The 20,496-nt window shown below is 45.5% G+C and overlaps 6 protein-coding genes across 7 annotated transcripts; 4 read left to right on the top strand and 2 right to left on the bottom strand.

The window, feature by feature from the left end:
- Positions 953 to 4,509, top strand: LOC8065124. Its single transcript, XM_002438882.2, has 8 exons — positions 953 to 1,466; positions 1,595 to 1,735; positions 1,858 to 1,950; positions 2,030 to 2,156; positions 2,767 to 2,870; positions 3,092 to 3,172; positions 3,846 to 3,931; positions 4,038 to 4,509. Exons 1-8 carry the CDS (start codon positions 1,113 to 1,115, stop codon positions 4,255 to 4,257), a joined length of 1,206 nt encoding a protein of 401 aa, XP_002438927.2. The 5' UTR covers positions 953 to 1,112; the 3' UTR covers positions 4,258 to 4,509.
- On the top strand, positions 5,130 to 9,626 carry LOC8063807 (pentatricopeptide repeat-containing protein At1g62910). Of its 2 annotated transcripts, XM_021450314.1 has the most exons (3): positions 5,130 to 8,765; positions 8,870 to 8,980; positions 9,085 to 9,626. In XM_021450314.1, the coding sequence occupies exon 1, from the start codon at positions 5,183 to 5,185 to the stop codon at positions 8,222 to 8,224; it is 3,042 nt and encodes a 1,013-aa protein (XP_021305989.1). In that variant the 5' UTR covers positions 5,130 to 5,182; the 3' UTR covers positions 8,225 to 8,765; positions 8,870 to 8,980; positions 9,085 to 9,626. The 2 variants fall into 2 exon arrangements, with proteins under 2 accessions (XP_021305989.1, XP_021305988.1); XM_021450313.1 differs by having other exon boundaries at positions 8,870 to 9,626.
- On the bottom strand, positions 9,806 to 10,885 carry LOC8065123. The gene has a single exon (XM_002437467.2). The coding sequence runs from the start codon at positions 10,719 to 10,721 to the stop codon at positions 9,927 to 9,929; it is 795 nt and encodes a 264-aa protein (XP_002437512.1). The 5' UTR covers positions 10,722 to 10,885; the 3' UTR covers positions 9,806 to 9,926.
- On the top strand, positions 10,720 to 12,520 carry LOC8063806 (pentatricopeptide repeat-containing protein At3g61360). The gene is made up of 2 exons (XM_002438880.2): positions 10,720 to 10,758; positions 10,997 to 12,520. The coding sequence occupies exons 1-2, from the start codon at positions 10,720 to 10,722 to the stop codon at positions 12,518 to 12,520; spliced, it is 1,563 nt and encodes a 520-aa protein (XP_002438925.2).
- LOC8065122 (nifU-like protein 3, chloroplastic) lies at positions 13,670 to 14,974 on the bottom strand. Its single transcript, XM_021450315.1, has 4 exons — positions 14,662 to 14,974; positions 14,467 to 14,554; positions 14,061 to 14,350; positions 13,670 to 13,984 (listed from the first exon to the last, which is right to left on the bottom strand). The coding sequence occupies exons 1-4, from the start codon at positions 14,809 to 14,811 to the stop codon at positions 13,793 to 13,795; spliced, it is 720 nt and encodes a 239-aa protein (XP_021305990.1). The 5' UTR covers positions 14,812 to 14,974; the 3' UTR covers positions 13,670 to 13,792.
- LOC8063805 lies at positions 18,008 to 20,322 on the top strand. Its single transcript, XM_002438879.2, has 3 exons — positions 18,008 to 18,624; positions 18,810 to 19,057; positions 19,379 to 20,322. The coding sequence occupies exons 1-3, from the start codon at positions 18,606 to 18,608 to the stop codon at positions 19,829 to 19,831; spliced, it is 720 nt and encodes a 239-aa protein (XP_002438924.1). The 5' UTR covers positions 18,008 to 18,605; the 3' UTR covers positions 19,832 to 20,322.

Here is a 20,496-nt window from a genome sequence, read left to right as displayed (position 1 = left end):
AAAAGTTTTCAAGATTCTCTGTCACATCGAATCTTGTGGCACATGCATGAAACATTAAATATAGACGAAAACAAAAACTAATTACACAGTTTAGCTGTAAAATCACGAGACGAATCTGTTAGTCTATGATTGCAAACGAATATGTTACAGTACCGAAAACTTTTTACTTTTCAGAACTAAACAAGGCCCGCGGTAAATCCAAATGACAAGACAGATCGAGAAATCAAGTTGGTTTAGAGTTAAGAAAAAAAAAGCTAAATCCAAGTATCACTGCCTTGAAGCATGCTATATGAATATGATTGAACTTACCTGCTACACCAAGATTGAGCCAGCAACGAAAGTTTTTTTTTTGGAAAAGTATAGTGATGATTTACCGTTTATATTTCCACAATGTGCATTACATCGTGATCACACATCCAACACTTCTTTAACAGGTTATATTCAAAGGGCTTCAGCCACGTACCTCGAATTCACATGTTATTTTCAGAGGAGCGTATTAGCTCCGCTTTTGGATCCCAGCATAATGAGTAAACCAAGGACATCCTATCTTCGATGAGTAAGAGATTAGAGACAATTGCTTTAGAAGTTTCTAATAAAGAATGTAAACATATTTACTGTTTACTTTATAGTCCTGGTCAATGTGTGTGACCATGGTTTGTTTTTTCTTTTTAATTCCAAACTTTGTAATAATTGGCTGTGTACATCTTTAGATGTAGAGATCAGATATTTTTTATCCTTATCTAACAAACGTACAGAATGCATGTGCCACTAGAAAAGACCAGGTAAATCCATTACATCTATCAACACATTACATTCCCTTTTATTCCATTCGTCACATACACCTAGTATTATACAAATTTAACAGATTTATCCAGTATGAAAAATTTCAGTTCCCTCTGTACTAGCCTTTCTGATCGTGAGCCCAACACTAAGAAAAGAAGCAACTTCATCACATTAGAACACATAACTTCATACTTGGAATGTACAAGTAGCCATCCACAGTCAGTCACTAGTCTGAAATGAACGCCGAGGCAAATGCCCGCCATTTTTCATTTGCGCACGACAAAAGAAAAAAAGAAAACTGGCAGACTATAGAGAAGTAATAAAAAAAAATGCTTGCTCTTATTCCTCCCGTCTCCTCCATCGGTGCCCTCGCCTTCCACCGCAGCCTCCCAGTGCCCCTCCTACTGCGGCGGGCGCCTCCCCTCGCGCGCTCCCTCATGGCCTTCTCCACCGATCCGGCAGCGGTCGAAGAGAAGGTGGAAGCGGAGGACGAAGCCCTCCCCACGGCCGTCGCCGGCGCCGGCGCCGGGGATTGGGGTGATGTGAGCCACGAGGAGTGGCGGCGCTGGGGCACCTCCTCGCCGCTCCCGGCCGCGGTGGCCGGTGTAATCCACGAGCTGCTCGAGATGGAGGCCGCCGCCGGCGAGAAGATGCGCTTCGGCGGCGTCGGCTCCAAGCTAAAGGTGACGTCATCTTCCTATTACCTTTTATTACCAACCCCTTAGATTTTGGAGGTTCTTCAGGCTTCAGTGCGAGCACTGTAGAAGTCGAACTGATGCATCTTTTGGTTTGATTTTTCTGTATTTTGCAGGGCAATTTCAAGGACGTGGAGGACAAGAAGCACAGGGCTGTCTACGAGAGGCTCGCTGACTCCGACCAGAAGCTGCAGTATTTCTCCGCGCGGCAGATTGGCTGTCGTTTGCTAGGGTGCAGAGGGTATCTGTGCCAGAAGGTACTGTGGTGTCCAAGTCCAACCTCAGCAATGCAAGCGCTTGAGCACTGCTGCGCTCAACTTCTTGGTTCCTCTCCTTCCAAGTGTGTGGTTAAGTGATCCGTCTGTCTCTGAAATTGCAGTGCTGGCTACCAACTGAAGACTGTATGTGCACAAATATTGTTCCTTGCAATCTTTGGAAGGGGATGAAATTCTGGCTATATATGCACCCAAAGGTCTGTCCTGCCCATAGAGGGTTGTGCAGTACTCTCTTATGTTTCCTCCTATTATGTGTAACCATATCTCTTTCTGCAGGACTTTTTGCGCCAGAATAACACAGGAAAGTTACTCTGGCAAGTATTTGGCATCCAAGCTGCGCAGTTATGCCTCTTTGGTATCCAAGAGCATGAGGATATCATGTGGGATGCATTTCAGAGTTCAGGTGATCTTGGAACCATCCTTGATTTCTCAAACATATAAATTGTTGAATGATATTGTTTTAGGAGCTTGCTAGATCTTGATTTAACACTTGCTGATTTATAACATGATTTATCATAATGTATGGACTAATTTGGGATATTCAAAATATTTTAAATGAATGTGTCCCTTGTGTTACCTCTTTCACTGTGGTTGTCATGTTTATGAGAAATGGAGATTGGGGCCTGTAACTGTCCATATTTACTGATTTTCAGGATTCTTTAGTTCTGTTAATGTAGTTTTCACATTGAAATTCTGTGCATTGTTTGTTTTTTTTCTGTTTGCATGAGCTCCTTTCTATTTTGATCACTGTGAACTGTTCTATTGATGCATTGTGTGTTTGACCTGGTCCTAACAGCATGAAATTGCATCCTTTGTTGCATTATTGTCTATGTTACAAATTGATATTTCATATAAATAAATGCAGAATGCATTTACTTTTGGGTGATCTGCAGAAGATCTCTGCACGAATCAATCATTTAGCATAAGTCATATTTCTATCTTCAGCTAGGACATGTGTTTTCCCCCTTCTCTTCATAAATGTCTCATTCCATTCTGATGTGGTGTTCATTCAGGAAAGGGGAAGATCTCAGTTCTATATCCAAACAAGAGTACCACCCCCAAGTCAGTTAAAGACCTTGAATTTGATGGTTTGTCCTTGACAGCTGACCTTCATGAGGTAGTGTTTGTTTTTCGATGGCATTCCATGATTTCCCTGTGCTCCCTTCTTTTATACATATATACTCCATGTGGATTTTTTTTTTCATGAGCACCTTTAATCCATCATATCAAGTATCCATAATGATTCAATTTGTTGAGTATGTAGTGGTTTTTGGAACCAATTCCTTATCAACTTTCAACATTTGGGCAAATGGTAATGGTTTAACTTCTGAAATGCAGAGTTTGCAGGATGAACCTTTCAATTTTGTGTTGCTTGATGGTACCTGGAGTAATTCTGCTGCACTGTACAGAAGGCTGAAGGTACAGTTCAATGCATTTCTCATTTGGCCCAAGCATTCCTTTATTAGACTGTCTAGAGTCTAGACTACCTGTAAACACAGAATTGCGGATATTTTTTCAGCTGGCTGCTGGGTCTGGCATGTTGATTACATTTACACAGACATGTTGGTCCCACTTGTTGGAATTCATTCACATTCAACTAAATCGATGGATGTGTACATTATTATTAAATATTTGGCCGAGACTCCAAAGTTTGATTGACTATTATAGTATTATGTCAAATACTTTAGTTTTATGAAATTGGCTCAATTTAAGTAGAGGTTTAATGATAAATGCTATCTGATGGAACTAGACATACAAAAGTTTGGCATTTCTCATACCTGAAGGGCTGCATGGTAATCTTTTAGGTTTCACATCAAAAGTTTCACCTTTAGCCTTTAGATTGTATAATTCCGTAGATGATTCTTGATTAGTTCCTAAAAATATGTACTTGCAAATCCTTGACCAAAAACCATTCAGAACAATCCAAAAGCAGACTACAGTTGGATTGATGTAGAGTAGGGTTGGGTTGCAAGGCACTTGCTACTACACAATTGAGGAGTTTTAAGATTTGGACTCCAAATTACCAAGTAGGTATGTTCACATGTGATATACAAGTAGCTATATATGACCTAATATCTTTTATCTTGTACAGGAGAGATGGACTGCAATATGGGGAGATGAAGATATACCTTGTATCTCACTATCTACACTTAGTGCCTCAGTGATGCATAAACTACGGTGAGCGAAAAGCTTTATTTGTTCTTATCGTCTCCATTTGTGTTTTACCTTCACCCTTTTCAAATGCTTATATGTGGATACTATGTTCCTTCATAAAACTGAACAGACCGCAGCCTGCGTGGGATCGCACCTGCACCGCGGCAGCTGCAGCTGGCCTCCTCTGGGAGCTGAACCTGCGGCCTGAGCTCAGCGCTTTTGAGTTCGAAAAGCAAGCTGAGGCAGTGGAGTGCTCGTTGGATATCTTGCTGGATGCTCTCACTGCCAGGCGAGTTCGTCTGGGCCGTTCAATTACTCGAAAACAGAGACATAATAGAAACTGCATATAGTGAAACAAACTCACAATAGCAGAGAAGCATGGTATGCCCTTCAAGTGGAAGGCTGATTTCATTCTTTTTGTAGAATTTAGGAGCTGATTAGCTTGTCAAAGAATTTTTCCTTTCGTTATAGGTCACTAAATTTCAGTTCAGGTGTTGTAGATTTTTTTTAATGGTCACTGACGTGAGTTGTTACTGCTAATGTCGAAGAAATTTTTTTGGATTCTCACAAAAGTGGTTCAATACCTTTGTGATTTAGCTCTCCGTTTTTTTGGCCCAAACTTGTCTGTGTCACATGGTGAGCCCAAGCAAGCGATCGAACCATAAGAGCATTCACGAATACAAACATAGGGTGTTAGTTCCTCATAAAATGCAAAATGTCAATTACTTTTGAACGATGGAACGCAAAATGTAAAAAAATTTATGGTTATCTTTAATTCCATTCAAAATGTAAAATTTATTGCCTTTATGAGAGTCTCTTGTGGCTCTTTTGAGCTTTTTTTTTACCTCTTGTGGTCAAAATCTAAAATAGAGAATAGTCCTTTTTTTTACCAAAAAATTTGCATGGTGTTTAATTCTATTATGAAAAATGATCAACTAAAACCCAAATTTTTTTGAAACAGAAGGGAACTAAACACGCCAAAGATGTTGAGTTATAAACTCTGAAATGTATCAAATACAAGAGTACGATTGTACTACCAGTATAAGTGCACTGAAACTTTAGTGATGGAATCAAGTTGTTTCTCAGGCATTTTTTTTTTTAAAAAAAGGAAGTTTCTCAGGCATTTGTCAAAAAAAAAGGAAGTTTCTCAGGCATTTGTCAAAAAAAAAAAAGGAAGTTGTTTCTCAGGCTTGCGGGTGCAGCAAGCAGTACCCATGAGGCCAAAATACGTCACAGCTCACAAACAATCCATCGCATCCTCTCTCGTACCCAAAAATGCTCCGCCTCGCGCGCGTGCGGCGTCCAGCCACCGGCGCCGGCGCCGCCGTCTCGTCCATCCGCCCGACCCGACCGCCTCCCGCGCCCTTCACAACCACCGCTTCCACCACCGATACCTCTTCGTCCATGGCCGCCGACCCGGACGGCGTGGCCGCGGAGGTGGCCACACTCCTTTCCCGCTGCACCGGCGACTGGAAGCAAGTCATCGCCGCCTCCGACATCCCCTCTCGGCTCTCTCCCGCTGCCTTATCCTCCCTTCTCCGCCGCTGCAACTCCTCCCCGCGCCTCCACCCCAAGCTTCTGCTCGATTTCTTCTACTGGTCCCGCACCCGCCTCGCGCCCTCGGCACCGGCCCCCGACGCCTTTGCCCACCTCGCCGTCTCCCTCTGTGCCGCCGGCCTATACCCTCAGGCCAATGGGCTCCTCGACCAGATGATCCGTGCCTACCCCACCCCTCCCCTCGTCCTCAGCTCCGTCCACCGCGCGCTCTCCGGTTCCGACCAGGGTCGCCGGCCTGTCGTCCTCGACGTGCTCGTCGACACCTACAAGAAGACCGGGAGGGTCCGAGACGGCGCCGAGGTTGTCCTGCTGATGAAAGATCTCGGTTTGGCGCCCAGCCTTCGCTGCTGCAACGGGCTGCTCAAGGACCTGCTGCGCGCTGACGCCCTGGATCTGCTCTGGAAGGTGCGCGGTTTCATGGAGGGCGCCGGGATTTCGCCCGATGTGTACACTTACTCGACGCTGATCGAGGCCTACTGCAAGGTCCGGGACTTGGAGTCTGCCAAGAAGGTGGTTGAGGAAATGCGTGAGACGGGATGCAGCCTGAATGTAGTGACCTACAATACATTGATTGGTGGTCTGTGCAGAGCTGGAGCCATTGAAGAGGCGTTTGGATACAAGAAGGAGATGGAGGATTATGGGCTGGTTCCAGATGGGTTTACCTACGGAGCTATCATTAATGGTCTGTGCAAGCGTGGCAGGCCGGATCAGGCAAAGTGCTTGCTGGACGAGATGTCTTGTGCTGGGTTGATGCCTAACGTGGTTGTTTATTCAACTCTGATTGATGGGTTCATGAGGCAGGGCAATGCAGATGAAGCTTTTAAGATAGTCAAGGAGATGTCTGCTGCTGGGGTGCAGCCGAACAAGATCACCTATGACAATCTCATCCGGGGTCTCTGTAAACTGGGGCGGATGGGCAGGGCTTCCAGGATTCTGAAGCAAATGACTAAAATTGGTTATATGGCTGACACTATGACTTATAATCTGGTCATTGAAGGTCATCTCCGACAGCATAACAAAGAAGAAGCTTTTTTGCTGCTTAATGAAATGAGGAAGGGTGGTATTTCACCTAATGTATACACTTACAGCATAATCATCAACGGGCTGTGCCAAATTGGTGAATCAGAAAGAGCAAGTGGTCTCCTTGAGCAAATGATTGCAGATGGTTTAAAGCCCAATGCGTTTGTTTATGCACCTCTTATCTCAGGCTATTGCAGGGAAGGTAGTTTCTCATTGGCTTGTGAAACTCTCAAAAAGATGACCAGGGAAAACTTAACCCCTGATTTGTACTGCTACAATTCTCTTATAATTGGATTGTCTAATGTGGGAAAGATGGATGAAGCCATAGAGTACTATGACGAGATGCTGGAGAAAGGATTTCAGCCTAATGATTTCACATATGGTGGTCTGATTCATGGCTATAGTATGGCTGGGAATCTAGAAAAGGCTGAACAGTTACTTCATCAGATGCTAAACAGTGGACTAAATCCCAATGATTTTATCTATGCCCAAATCCTAGAAGGTTACTTCAAGTCAGACAATCTTGAAAAGGTTTCCTCTACTCTTAAATCCATGTTAGAAAAGGGGTTAATGCCAGACAACCGTTTGTATGGAATCGTGATTCACAATCTATCCAGCTCTGGACATATGCAAGCTGCTGTTAGTGTTCTCTCAGTGATTGAGAAGAATGGATTAGTTCCTGATTCGCTTATATACGGTTCCTTGATATCTGGTTTTTGCAAGGCAGCTGACATGGAGAAAGCTGTTGGTCTTCTTGATGAGATGGCTAAAAAAGGTATAGAGCCTGGTATTTCATGCTATAATGCCCTGATCGATGGGTTTTGTAAGTCTGATGATATTTCTCATGCCCGTAATATCTTCAATAGCATAATATGTAAGGGATTACCCCCAAATTGTGTGACATATACAACTTTGATTGATGGATACTGCAAAGCTGGTGATATCCGTGATGCTATTGATCTGTATAATGAAATGCTTACAGAGGGGGTAGCTCCAGATGCTTTTGTCTATAGTGTGCTTGCTGCTGGCTGCTCAAACTCCGGAGACCTTCAACAAGCTCTGTTTATAACTGAGGAAATGATTGCTCGGGGATATGCAATTATTTCTTCTTTCAACACCTTGGTCCATGGCTTCTGTAAACGTGGAAAATTACAGGAAACTGTGAAGTTTCTCCACGTGATGATGGATAAAGACATAGTACCTAGCCTGCTGACTGTTGAAAATATTGTGATTGGACTCGGTGAGGCTGGGAAACTCAGTGAAGCACACACGATTTTTGTTGAGCTGCAACAGAAGAATGCTTCACATCGTGATACAGATCATTTGTCCTCATTGTTTACAGACATGATAAACCAAGGACTAGTTCCTCTAGATGTGATACATAACATGATCCAGTCTCATTGCAAACAAGGCTATTTGGACAAGGCTTTGATGCTACATGATGCTCTTGTTGCAAAAGGTTCTCTTGTGGGCTGCACATCTTATCTTGCTTTATTGGATGGCCATTGCAGGAAGAGCAAACTGATTGAAGCTTTAAATTTTCTAAAAGAAATGAAAGAGATGGATATTTGTCCTTCTGAGGATCAGTGCATGACACTCTTAAATAGTCTTCACTCATCAGGATTCATCCAAGAATACAATAAAGTGTTTGATACTATGCTATCTTACCAGTGGTTACAAAAGGAAAGCAAAGTCTGTAATTCGGTTTGTAATAGTCCGGAATCTGTGAATGCAGAATAACTAAAGACTGCAAATTTATGGACCCCTTTTTGATAGATAATAGTTTGAACGGATTAGTTCACTCCATAGAATTGGGCTGCTTTCTTGTTGTTGCAAATCAGGAACTATATGCCTGTGCAGCTTTAGGTTAATCTGTTTAGTGGTCCTGCACTTCTGGTTCAGGTATTACTGGTGGATGGTGAGAGGAGGCTGTGTCTGTGAGTAATGCAAAGAGTGCAACTGCATAACAATGATGCTAGAATTGATAATCAGAGAAGGGACATAACTGCAGATTAACAAATTTTCTTGCTTTGATTTACCCATGTAATTAGTTTTGTTAACTGATTTCGTTTGTTGGCCAACTATAGGATTGCTTTGTATGGGATTCTTTCTTTCCCATTTTAATACAAAGATACATAGCTCTACTGCGTGATAAAAAAAACCTACTATTTCTCAGCTTCATTCTGATCAATTGATTTCTAGATGCATCAGTGCTACCGACTACTGAGTTTGGTGATGCCTTTGATCAACCAGAAAACAAGCAGTTCTTCATGTTGTAGATGTAGGCCTTCCAATTTCTATTCATTTATTTATTTGCAAAACACAGATGCTTAGTGCGTGGACCCCCTCAGTCAATTGATTTCTCATCTTTGCTAATCTGGACAGGGCTTTGATGGGAAGATTTGGATGATTCTTATATGATTTTGAAGTCAAGGAAATCCCCTTCCTGGGATGCAAATATACTTGGTCAAATGAAAGGTCTTCAACGCCTGTTAGGTTGGATTGAGCTTTCTGTTGCTCAGAATGGGAGGACATTTTCCCTGATGCTGTTCTGCAGAGCACCCCCTTAGTTTTTTCTGATCATTGCCCTCTTATTCTAGGTTTGAAGGTTAGCACAAAAGGCAAGCGGCCTTTTCATTTCAGAAGTTTTTGGACAAAAATCCCTGGCTTTCTGGATGCTGTTCAGCAGAAGTGGAATGCTCCCGTCGCCTCATCTCTTGCAGCCACTTCCCATGCACCATGTCAGTCACCGGGTTTCTTTCTTTGGATGATGCTGTGATGTTTTTGTGGCCATCCTGCACTGATCTTGAGACCATCAAACTCATCCTTGATTATTTTGGGCACGCGTCGGGTCTCCGAATAAATTTGGCAAAAAGTTCAGTTTCTCCTGTTCATTGTTCTGAAACTGATTTGCTGCTCACTTCAGAAATTCTGTCATGCCCGGTCAAGGATTTCCCATGCACTTACAGTATCTAGGCCTTCCTAGCCCTAGCAGTTTGGGCCGAGCAGATTATCTACCACTACTGCAGTACAGCGGCAACCGAAGAAATCACGCTGCCTGCAGTTTGTATCTATTATTTCGGTTATATTCGAGAAACACGAATTTGCTAATTTTTATAATGTCTGAGTAGCGCTGTTTCAACAAATCCTGTACTGAATCTTTTTTTTTCATTTCAGCATGTCAAGTGTTATGCACCGTGCCCGCTTAGAATTATATGATACGTTTATGTGCTGAATGATGCACGCATGCCTGACTGAAGTCATCAGGCGCATTAGAGCGCCTTTTTGGAGTAAAACATGACAAAGAATTTCGCTTCGACATCAAGCAGGACAAAAATTGCTCTTTTCTATTACCAACGATTACACCTCATTACACATACAGATATGTAACTGACATCAATCAACAAACTAAATAATAGTTATCAAAGAACTCGACAGAGCCCTAAATCAGCTGAAGAGAGGGAAGCAAAGAACGACGAACGCCCGAGGATGTCCTACATCTTGCTGGGACTCTCTGCATCTTCCGTTGGCTTTGCTCCAAAAGCTTTGGCGCCTCCTTGTCGTCAATCTTCTGAATCGTGTGAAGACGTTTGATCTTTTTGGCTTCTTCGTAGCCATCACGTAGCTTCCGTTTAGTATTCTCCATCTTCTCGCTTTGATTGACGATGGGCTTCTTGGCCTCCATCTTCTCGCTTTGAGCGGCGATCGGCTTCGTATCCTCGATCTTCTCGCTTTGAGTGACAATCGGCTTCTTGGTCTTCATCTTCTCGCTTTGAGCGTCGACTGGCTTCTTGACTGCTGTAGACATGCCCTGGCGTGGGATCCGATCATCAGAGAGCTTGTGGAGCTCCTCCTCTGCTGTAGCTGTAGCGCCGTCAATGGCTGTCGTCCACCCGCGCACGACGTCGCCGGCGAGGGTGCGGATCCGGGCCGACCCGTGCTTCTCGAGGGCGCGGACGGCCCTTGCGAGGTCGGTGGACGCCAGCGCTTTGTGCGGGACGGGCGCCACCCGCAGCGTCTCGAGCGCTTCCACCATGGCGTCGTCGAGCGCGGCGCAGAGCTGCTCGGCCACGCCGTCGTCCACGGCGCCCCGGAGGAGCTGGACGATCCGGGCCCTCACGTCCAGGAACGCGGCGCGCGGGTGGCCGGCTTCCTCGATTGCTTCGTCTACGGCGCCGAAAGCGCTGTAGAACGGCCTCCATCGTCGGAGCGGGCTCCCGCTCTCCTCGTTGGCCATGGCGGCGGCGGGATGCGGCGGGCAAGCAGCGTACGCAGTGCGTAACCAACGCCTGAAGACCGGAATTTATAAACGAAGAAGGTGGGATCGAGTTCGACTGGGTGTGTGGAATTCGAATCCGACTCGAGGTCACTCCGCCAAAAATCCGCAAAAATGCTTTTTTTTCAGTGAAAATTAAATTTTTTTGAGTGGAAGGTGAAAAATAATTGGCTCCACAACCCGGCCCACGAACACTTCTGTATGGGCTCAGGATAGCCCAACCTCAACGTCATCAGCCCACCCACCTCGAGCTCTCCCGTCCGGCCGTCCCTCTCCGCGCCGGCCACACCACGCCCCTTCCCATGCCCCTCCGCCTCCTCCCGCCGCCTCGCCGCGCCGCCGCGCCACTCCTCACCCCGACCGTGCCCCACCTCGCGCGCCTCCTCCTCGCCCAGGCGCCGGACACCCCTCCGCTTCTCCTCGCGCTCCTCCCGGCCTGCCCGGCCCTCCTCACGCCGCTCCTCTCCCACCTCCTCCTCTCGCACTCGCCGCCGCTCCCGGCGCTCTCCCTGTACCGCCGCCTCCTCGCGCTCCGCCACTTCTCCGTGCCGGAGAGCTCCCTCCCGGTCCTTCTCCGCCTCCTCGCGCGCTCCCGCCGCCACGCCCACCTCTCGTTCCCGCTGCTAGAGTCCCTCCCGTCCACGCACCCGCACCTCCTCTCCACGCCCGCGCTCGCCGTCCTCCTCTCGACCGCGCTCTCCGCGTCCGCACCCGGCGCGTCCTTCGACGCCGCCGTCACCTGCTTCGACTCCGCCGCCCGCGTCTGGGCGCGCGCTGGCAGGGCCTTCGGCGCCGCCGAGCTCAATGCGCTGCTCCGCGCCTTCTGCGCCCGCGGCCGCGTCGCCGAGGCCCGCGCGCTCTTCCACCGCTACTGCGACGCGTACCCGCCCGACACGCGCACGTTCAACACGCTGCTGCTCGGGTTCAAGGAGGCCGGACACGCCCACGCGCTGGACCTCTTCTACCATGATGCCGTGCTGCGGGGCTTCGTGCCGGACGCCGTGTCGTACTGCGTGAGGATGGATGCGTACTGCAAGAAAGGTAGGTTCCTGGACGCCCTCGAGCTGCTCGAGGAAATGCGCAAGAAGGTGGACTGCAAGCCCACGCTGCAGGTGTTCACCACATTGATATACGGAGCTGGGATTGTGAGGAGCGCGGCGAGGGCACGCCTCCTGTTTGATGAAATGGAGAAGTGGGGAGTCACTCCTGATCGCGGTGCTCATAATGCACTCATGGGAGCTTATGTGAGGGGTAGGGATCTGCAGTCTGCGATGACGGTGATGGGTGACATGGAGAGAAAGGGGATCGGTCTGGATGATGTTAGTTACAACACGATGCTTTGTGGGTTTCAGAGAGTTGGTGACTTGGAGGGGATCTGGAAAGTGTACAGCAAGATGGTTAGCTCAGGGTTTATGCCGAGGACCAGGACGACGATGCTGCTCATGAAGGTCTTCTGCGAGAATGGACGACCTGACCTTGGGCTGGAGCTGTGGGATTATCTGATGGGAAAGGGATGTGTACCTCACCGGCATGCATTGGACATTCTGGTTACCGGTTTATGCTGTAGAGGTGTGGTTTCTGAGGCATACAGGTGTTTCAGGGAAATAATCGAGATGGGGATGGCACCAACGGAGCGAGCATTTAGGGTTTTGGAAGGCTTTTTAAGGCGGACACGGGAATTAGGGAAGGTTGAGGAGATTAGGCAAATGATGAAGGCTGCCCAACTGGAGGGGCATCAGATTGAAGAAGAGGCTGCATGAGCAGGAGCACTATTACAGTTGCTTTTCCTTGAGGAAATCGTTGGATTGTGTTAACCGTTGTTTGATGACCTATGATATCAATGGTGAAATGTTGCAGTGGCCAAGCTTTTTACATCTGTGGATAACAGGGAATAAATGGGTATCCTGAAGCTTGCAATTTGAGAGTGCCAGTGTACCAGATATGGAGAAGCTTCTAACTGTTGAGAGTTTTGGACCTGGTGAAGGGTTTATTGCTGGAACTCCTGGAAGTATGTTCAGCTCTAGAAACTGAAGTTTCAGCTCTGTGAAAAGAACTTGGCCTTTGCCAAGAAGAGGTGCTTGAAATATGAAACTGATGCATTGATGTGATCCGGTGCAAAATGTAATGATTACACGCTGAATTAACAACAGTTGGAATTGGAACTTGGAAGTTTATTTTATTATCTTTCATAGTTAAGGTTGTGAGCTCTATTTTTTTTGTCAAACTCATCCCTTCTGTTTTGTCGAGTCAGAGAATTCTTGTACATAACAATTATAATTGTCACGTTGCACATAGAAATCAGAACTATAAGGCTGAAATAGGAATTCCACCAGAAAGCCACTCGATTAAAGCATAAAGGAATCCAAGTATTTACATACGCAAGGGTTTAGGGTTCTAGAAGGGTTATAAGGTTGATGTGGGAACTTGGGAAGGTTCAGAAGATCAGCCAAATGATGAATGCGATAAAATTGTACGGTCATCAAACTGAAGAAGCTGTACGAACACTCCTGTGGTTGCTTTTCCTTGATGAAACGATGGCTTCTGATGTCAATGGTGAAATGTAGCAATGGCCGAGCTTTCTAGAATTGTGGAAAGCTTTAACAGTGGAGAACAGGGAATGAATGGAAATGGATATCTGATTGAAGCTGTCAATTTGTGAGGGAAGTGGTATGGAGGGTCCAACTGAAGGATCTCCTATTTTCAGTTGTGCGGAAAAAGCTATAGACAAGGCGCGTCAAATTTGAAATTGATACATTGATGTGATCCATTGTAAAATGTAACTAATGATTAGTCATTGATTTAATAAATGTGGGAGATTGTATTGCATAATATCTTTTTATATACTTGAAAGGGTTGTAAGCTTTGCTCTGTACAACTAAAACAATTTTTTTTGTCACGCCAAAGAATTCTTGCATGACAATTGTATTATTTAGTTTTGTAATTCATTGTAACGACAGAAGTATAAGACTGAAGACTGAACATTCACCAGAAAGCCGAGTTTCGTTTGTGATGATGATTTAACTCTCACGTTTCTATTCAGTGAGCTGAACAGCCAAGATGGAAGGTATTTTTTCCCTCAGTTTTTGTGTCACAGCTACTCGTACTGTCATTACACCAGCTGCAGGTCCACTGATCCTGATCTTGACGACATATCCATCAATCTGGAGTTGCTCGAGGCTTCCACCTCCAGTGCCGGAGAGGTATGGTCTGATTTCATCAAGCACCTGCATTCATCAACAAACAGTCCTCAGAATCACAGTTTCTTGCAGGCTTGCATCCGAGCGAGAAGAGAGAGGTGACCTTCTCGACGTTGTCGGCGTTGAGGTCGAGGCCGGTCTCGGTGTCGACGATCTGCTCGACCTCGAGGATGTCGGGGATCTTGTCGCGGAGGCGCGTCTCGATACCCATCTTGAGCGTCATGGTGGAGCTCGGGCAGGAGCCGCACGCCCCCTGCAGCTTGAGCACGACGACGAGGCCGTCGATCTCGTGCAGCGCCACGTTGCCGCCGTCCGCCATCAGGCTCGGCCGCACCTCGTCCAGCACCTTCTCCACGTTCTCCTCCGTCAGCGGAAGCACGCGCACCGCCCACCCTGCACCAGGTTTTTTTTTTTTTTTTTACACATGATCGTTCAGACTTACACTTGTGGCTATGATTTTGCAGAAAAAAGAGAGAGAGAGAGAGAGAGAAAAGCTGTGATGAAGAAACCTGCTCGGTGTCGGCGATGGTCGGGCGTCGTCTGCAGCGACATGTGGCTGAAGCTGAGCCGGCCATGGGCGAGGGAGCTTGGAGAACTCTGTGGAGAGAATCACGGCGGGCGGGCGGGCATGTCAGTGGCGGAGGCAGCCTTTCAAGAGGAAGAACTGCTGAGGAGGAGACTGGCGGCGATCGAGGTGAGGTTACCTTGCCGTGGAGGGTGGCTGCGACGGGGGAGCTGCAGGTGGCCGTGGCCGCGGCCGCCGCTTGCCGGAGACAGAGCCTCATCTGAATCTCTGCCGATCTTTTCTCGGCAGCCAAGAGATGAGGGGAGTTGGTTGTCCGTTGCTGATTCATTCGTTTCCTGGATGGATGTGGTTCGCCGTCGTCGCGGGGGCCTTGTTGGGCTGAAACTTCTGAGAATGCAGATCCAAGGTCCAGAGCCCATGGCCCACTATTACCTTTTTTTCCGGAGGGCCCACTATTACTGCCAGCCCAGTCTATTATTGCAACCTGGCTTTTTGTTTGGGCTGTTTTTAACGATTCGACTGGCCCTTTCTGTGGCTTTGGACTGTGGATTGTGCTGTGCAGATTTCGATGGTTGAATGATGATGATGATTATACGTAGGAACGCGTTAAACCAGTATGGGCATATGGTTTTTAATTTAAAGAAGAGAAAGTAGGTCCCCATCCATGCAAACTACAATCAGTATGGGCACACGACACAATCTACAACTGATGCATAGCAGGAAACAGCATTTTGTTACGAGCACCAACCAACATGACATGAAAGCAGCATGAGGAAATTATTCCGAGACATCATTATCTCGTGCATTCAAGGGCTAGACCATATATAATTGATGCAATAGCCGCCAGGTATGTATATATAAATATATTTTTCTATATTTCAGGTGCCTAAATTTTAACATGTTTTCAGGCGACACTAGTACAAGTAAATTATTATTTTTATGATTTATTATTTGTCTTTGTGTCATAACATAACCTATCAACTTTTTGGTCTTGTCAAACTATAAAAACAATTATAAATTGTTAATTGTCTTTGTCAACACAAATCAAATTATAATATCGAGTTTGTGGTTTTGTATAACGGTTTTTTTATTCTCGGAACCAAAAAATGCAAATTGTGCCTACAAAATTACAATGAACTAAAGCTGCAATTGTAATATAAAATATATGCTTAATAACCGTCTTATGAAAGAAAATTACAATCCAGGTACTGCACGGACCTTCAATTTTGTGCTGCCGCAGAATACATGTCATACGTAGGATTATTTTTCCACACCACAGAACCATATATGGAAGGGAGCAGAAAAGTCTTCGCTACCATTACCAACATGGATAGAACAGAACCTGGGTGAAAATGCGAGTCCATTTCAGGTTTTCAGGTCAGAAGTCTGTCCAAATCAGTGATGTGGGCGCAGATATCTCCCCCAACTGATCCTAGCCACAGAAACGCCACCCAAAGGGACGCAATGCAATGGAATCGCCTACCATGCATACCACCACTACTTGCAATCCATCCACTTGATGAGATAAGCAAAAAGATAAAGACTTTAACCGAGAAAGCGCACGAAAACTGCACTCCACTGACAAATTAGCCTGATCTGCATCTGCAAGTAGATCTGACCGGAACCGGAGCGGAGTTTGCAAATTGCAAGTATCCCATGGCCATGACCAGCAGCTGAGGGCTACGTGCATCCAAAGATGTTTTCACCAAGCGTGGACTGCATGCCCCGGCGTGGGTGTGTGGTCCATGTGAGCCACACAGCCCCCAGCCAGCCAGCCAGCCAGTTTGATGGCGCTCTTGCTCTGCCTCTGCCTCTGTCTGCCCAAGCGCGGCGTGGATGCATACATGGCTCATGGCTGCATCACCTGTGCAGATCACGACGCCGATGAAAAGGATTAACGGCAGGTAGCCTGTCGGCCTTTGGAGGGGAGCGCTAGCTGCTGTGACAGATAGTTGCTAACATTATTTGGCTCCTCCTCCTCTTGCTGCTGGCTGGTCCTCCTCATTTGGGATCTCTGCCTGCGTTTGATTCCATCTCAGAGCGGTAGCATCAGAGTCTGCGATTTGGCGACTCTGCACATGCTCATTTCCATGTGTGCCTGCAATTTCTGTTTTTTCTTTCAGAATATACAGGTTAGCTCTGAGATGCATGCAAATCTTTGCCATGTGCAATAGGATTTCAAAACAGTGCCAAAGAAATTTAAACATGATTCGTTTCTAACTTTTATGAGCAGCTGGTCGGCTCGGTCTGATGTCTATGACAACTTACTTTCAAAAAAAAATGTCTATGACAACAGACAGCAACAACCATCTGATCGCTGTCAGGCTTATCCGCGTATATGAGCGGATGCTGCTGGTTTTGCTTTCGCGTGGTACGTGGACGGTCATGGCGCTGCAAAGTTCCTTTCTAACTTTCGTAGTAAGATATTTACTTTTCGTATATCATATATGCTTTTAACTCAACAAACGGATAATTTAGGGATCAATACGAGGAAGGAAGAGCAACAGTGATGTCACACTGGTGAGGGATGGCTAAGCCTACATGCTACTCTAACCAATGAGGTATACTAGTGTTTAGTCGTGACTCGACCTAAATAGAACTTTTGCTTTTCCAAATGAAAAAGAAAATGAACGTCAAGGGTTTAAGATGCTATCTAAGTGCTTATCCTTTTCAGGGAACAGGGACTGTGATTTCAGAATCCCTTCTTTTGCGGGGAGGCTAGGAAACCCTAAGAAGTGAATGCATATTGGACTTGGAATAGATAGCAAGCACCATATATAGGCCTATCATTGGTCCCGGCATTAAATCTTTAGTTGTTGACAAAGGAATCCTGGAAAGCCAAGTGATGGGCGGCATAACCTTATCCTATGTTGTACTCCTACTGTCCTATTTGTGTACCACACATAGCAGAAAATCGTGTTAAGCTCTAATAACATTCATGTGGCAAGGCTACCTGACATACAGGCAGGGAAAGATTGATCAAGGGATCCAGGAACTCAAAAAAAAAAAAAAGTCAAACCCGACTAACGTTTAGAATATTATGCACATCAGGAGTTTCATAGGTACTGGCTACTGCATCAAATCATGAACGGATCAACAGCCTGGTTTGTAGCAAGTCAACTGAGCAACTCAAGTATGATTTAGATCAGAAAGAGGTATTAGTTTAGTACCTGTGTCGGTGGGATGAACGAATTAACAAGATCTTGGTTTTGAGATCCAGCCGTCCAAGAATACTGGGAAGGCAGGGACAGTGACGGAACATGCAGAGGGCGGCAGTAGAGCAGCAACCTGTCCAGGTTAAAAAAACACACAGAGACACAAAGTAAGGGATTTGCAACGCACATGGAAGCTTAAACGGCAATTTACTTTTCTGAGGCTGTGGGCAGATCCCAGAGTTGGGATTGTAACAAGGATGGACAGCCTAGGATAACTCATGGCTGTGGGCCCCTGGTATCTTCAGATCTCCACTGCAAACTACAAGCATGTGAAGATATGTATGGCCTAGCTTATCTATCAGATGGAGAGAGAGAGAGAGAGAGAGAGAGAGAGAGAGAGAGAGAGAGAGAGGTTGCCCAAGTCCAAAAATCCTGATATCTTTAATCCCGGCAAAACCTGCGTGGCATATCTGCTTCACATGTTTTTAGGTTGGCTTGTTGTTTCATTAAACCAACCAGATTTGGCTCTCCAATTGGCTGCTGGCTGCACTTCCCTGATCTTTCCTCGAGTTCGATAAACAAATAGCGACGCAGCATACCTCCTGCTAACTAAACGATCTCCAGCTTCTCATCCTTTTGCACTGCGGCCCTTATATCCTGCTTACCCTTCAGCTTCACACAGCCTGTCAGCCATTGCATTACTAGCTTTTTTTCACTTTTGGTTGGCATCTCTTGTTTCTAGTACAAAAGGATGCTGTTTGCTTCATAAGCACAAGGTGAGATAGAGCGTGGAAGCTGCCCACGAAGTGAACTCTCCTGCAGTTAGGCTCTGAAATGAGTAATGGGTGCTGAGGATAGAGTTGAGCAAGTCACCTCCCATTCTGTGTCCCTGCTAACATATGGTGATTGCCACTGGCTATGATCTGTAACCAAAGAAGAGGAAAAATGCGAGATAAGCAGCTGGACCATGAGAACCAGGGATACAGGTGAGTAAATCTTCAGTTTCTCTTTGTTTTGATTCTTGGTTCAGTGTTAGCTCGGTACGCATCATTCACTTTGTAAGCATAGTGCAATTGACTCAAGCTACAGTTATAATTTTTATGGCAAATCACTCCTGCTCTTAGTGATGCGTACTACACAAGGTACTGATCTTTCAAACTGTCTGTTTCAGGTATGGCTATTGATTTGCTTCATATTCACAGAATCCTCTCCACCCTGTTGGAGATAAAGGGAATAATCATCGCGAGATATATAAAAGGTAAAGATAATATCCAGAAAATAACCAAATTATTGCTGAAAGCTGGTGAGCAAAAGCTTTTATGCACCTTGGAAGAGCCAATGGACGAGCACTGCATACAAGACAGCAAGGACTCAATTCGGAGAACAATCATGGAGCATGATAAGGTCTTCAGACAGCAGGTATGTAGTATGTAGCCACATACTCTAGTTATCCATATATCATAAGGATTCACCAAATATATAGAACATAAGAAAGCAAGGAGATCAGGCACCCTAATAGGTCTTGACTCCTGAGCCATTTGATTTGCTGAGGTATATTTGAACACATAGACACATACTGCTCCAGTTTTGTAATATATTGTAGTGCATACTAATGCTTATGTTGCATTAAACCTTCATCTTTCTCGTGATAAGTTGACAACCAGTTGTTAGTCAGACCTAAGTTGTCTTGTCACTCATGCAACAAGAACTTTTGTATCTGATACTGCTTCTTTGCATCAGGTGCATGAGCTGCATCGTTTGTATCATGTACAAAGATCATTGATGGCTGAAAGCGATAACCATAGTTATCAACCGAGAACAGAAGAAACTCATGAAATGGTGCAGGGATCAAGGTCGAATCTCAAGAGTAGTCCTTCTACCTCAGGGACAAATCAATCTGCTCGCCTTGGTAATGCACAACACTCAACTCCCCAGCAAGTAACTGAAGATTTGAGTCTTCATGAATGCAAGCCAGTAAACTGCCTCAGCCTCTTTAGTGAAGAAAACTCAACAGTCAAAGAAAGATTTCACAGGGAGAACCATAAATCAGCAGAAGATGAAAGTTGGAATGCCTCTGTAGGGAGTGATCTTGACCTCAAACTAAGCATTGGCCCCAGTTCACATTCACCAAAAAGACCGCACTGGCTATTCTCAGGAAGCAGGGAAAGAAACCCTTCTGGTCAGCATCGATGAGAGCAAGCTAGTAAACATCTGATCATTTAGTTTGATGGCGCGAGAAGCAAAACACAGCACACCATAGTTTCATATGCTGAGAAAGCTGAAGCCTCCATTAAAAATGGCATGTGGATTTGTGGAAACACAGGCCTGAAGAAAAATGCACTTCTAGCTCGGCGCCTCAGCCAAAAGAAAAAGAAAAAAAACAAGGCCCAGAAATGCTTCCATCAGATTTCGATCAGAATTCTTTAGTCACTAGTGATCTGTATGCCAAAAACGTAGAGTCTCACAGGTACCAATACTTGCTGTGGCTAGGACAGTAGGACTGCACTAATGTAATGCCAAGCAAAGGATTGGTGACAATTCAGTTCTGGGTTGTCTTGTGCATAATTTTGAGTTTCAGAACAAAAGCGATAAAAAACATTAGGTAAGTATTGAATTTGAAAGAACCAAACGAAAATTCCCTTTCAGTTCTCCTACAGCAATAATAATATTACAGTTACATTCAATAATATACTTAGTAGTTTTGAATGACCCACCGTGATTGATGCTTTACTATTTGCATTTGTATTGTGTGAACTCCATGGTTTTAAGTATCATTTTTCAAAATCAACATGTCCTCATTACCCATGCATTGCTATCTAGATCTGCCCTGCATAGCTCTTCATTGCAAACAAAGATTG

The sequence above is a fragment of the Sorghum bicolor genome, chromosome 10, assembly GCF_000003195.3.
Source record: "Sorghum bicolor cultivar BTx623 chromosome 10, Sorghum_bicolor_NCBIv3, whole genome shotgun sequence".
In the NCBI taxonomy this organism is placed as follows: domain Eukaryota; kingdom Viridiplantae; phylum Streptophyta; class Magnoliopsida; order Poales; family Poaceae; genus Sorghum; species Sorghum bicolor.
The sequence above is the reverse complement of the archived record's forward strand: the minus strand, read 5'-3'. Positions and strand labels throughout refer to the sequence as shown.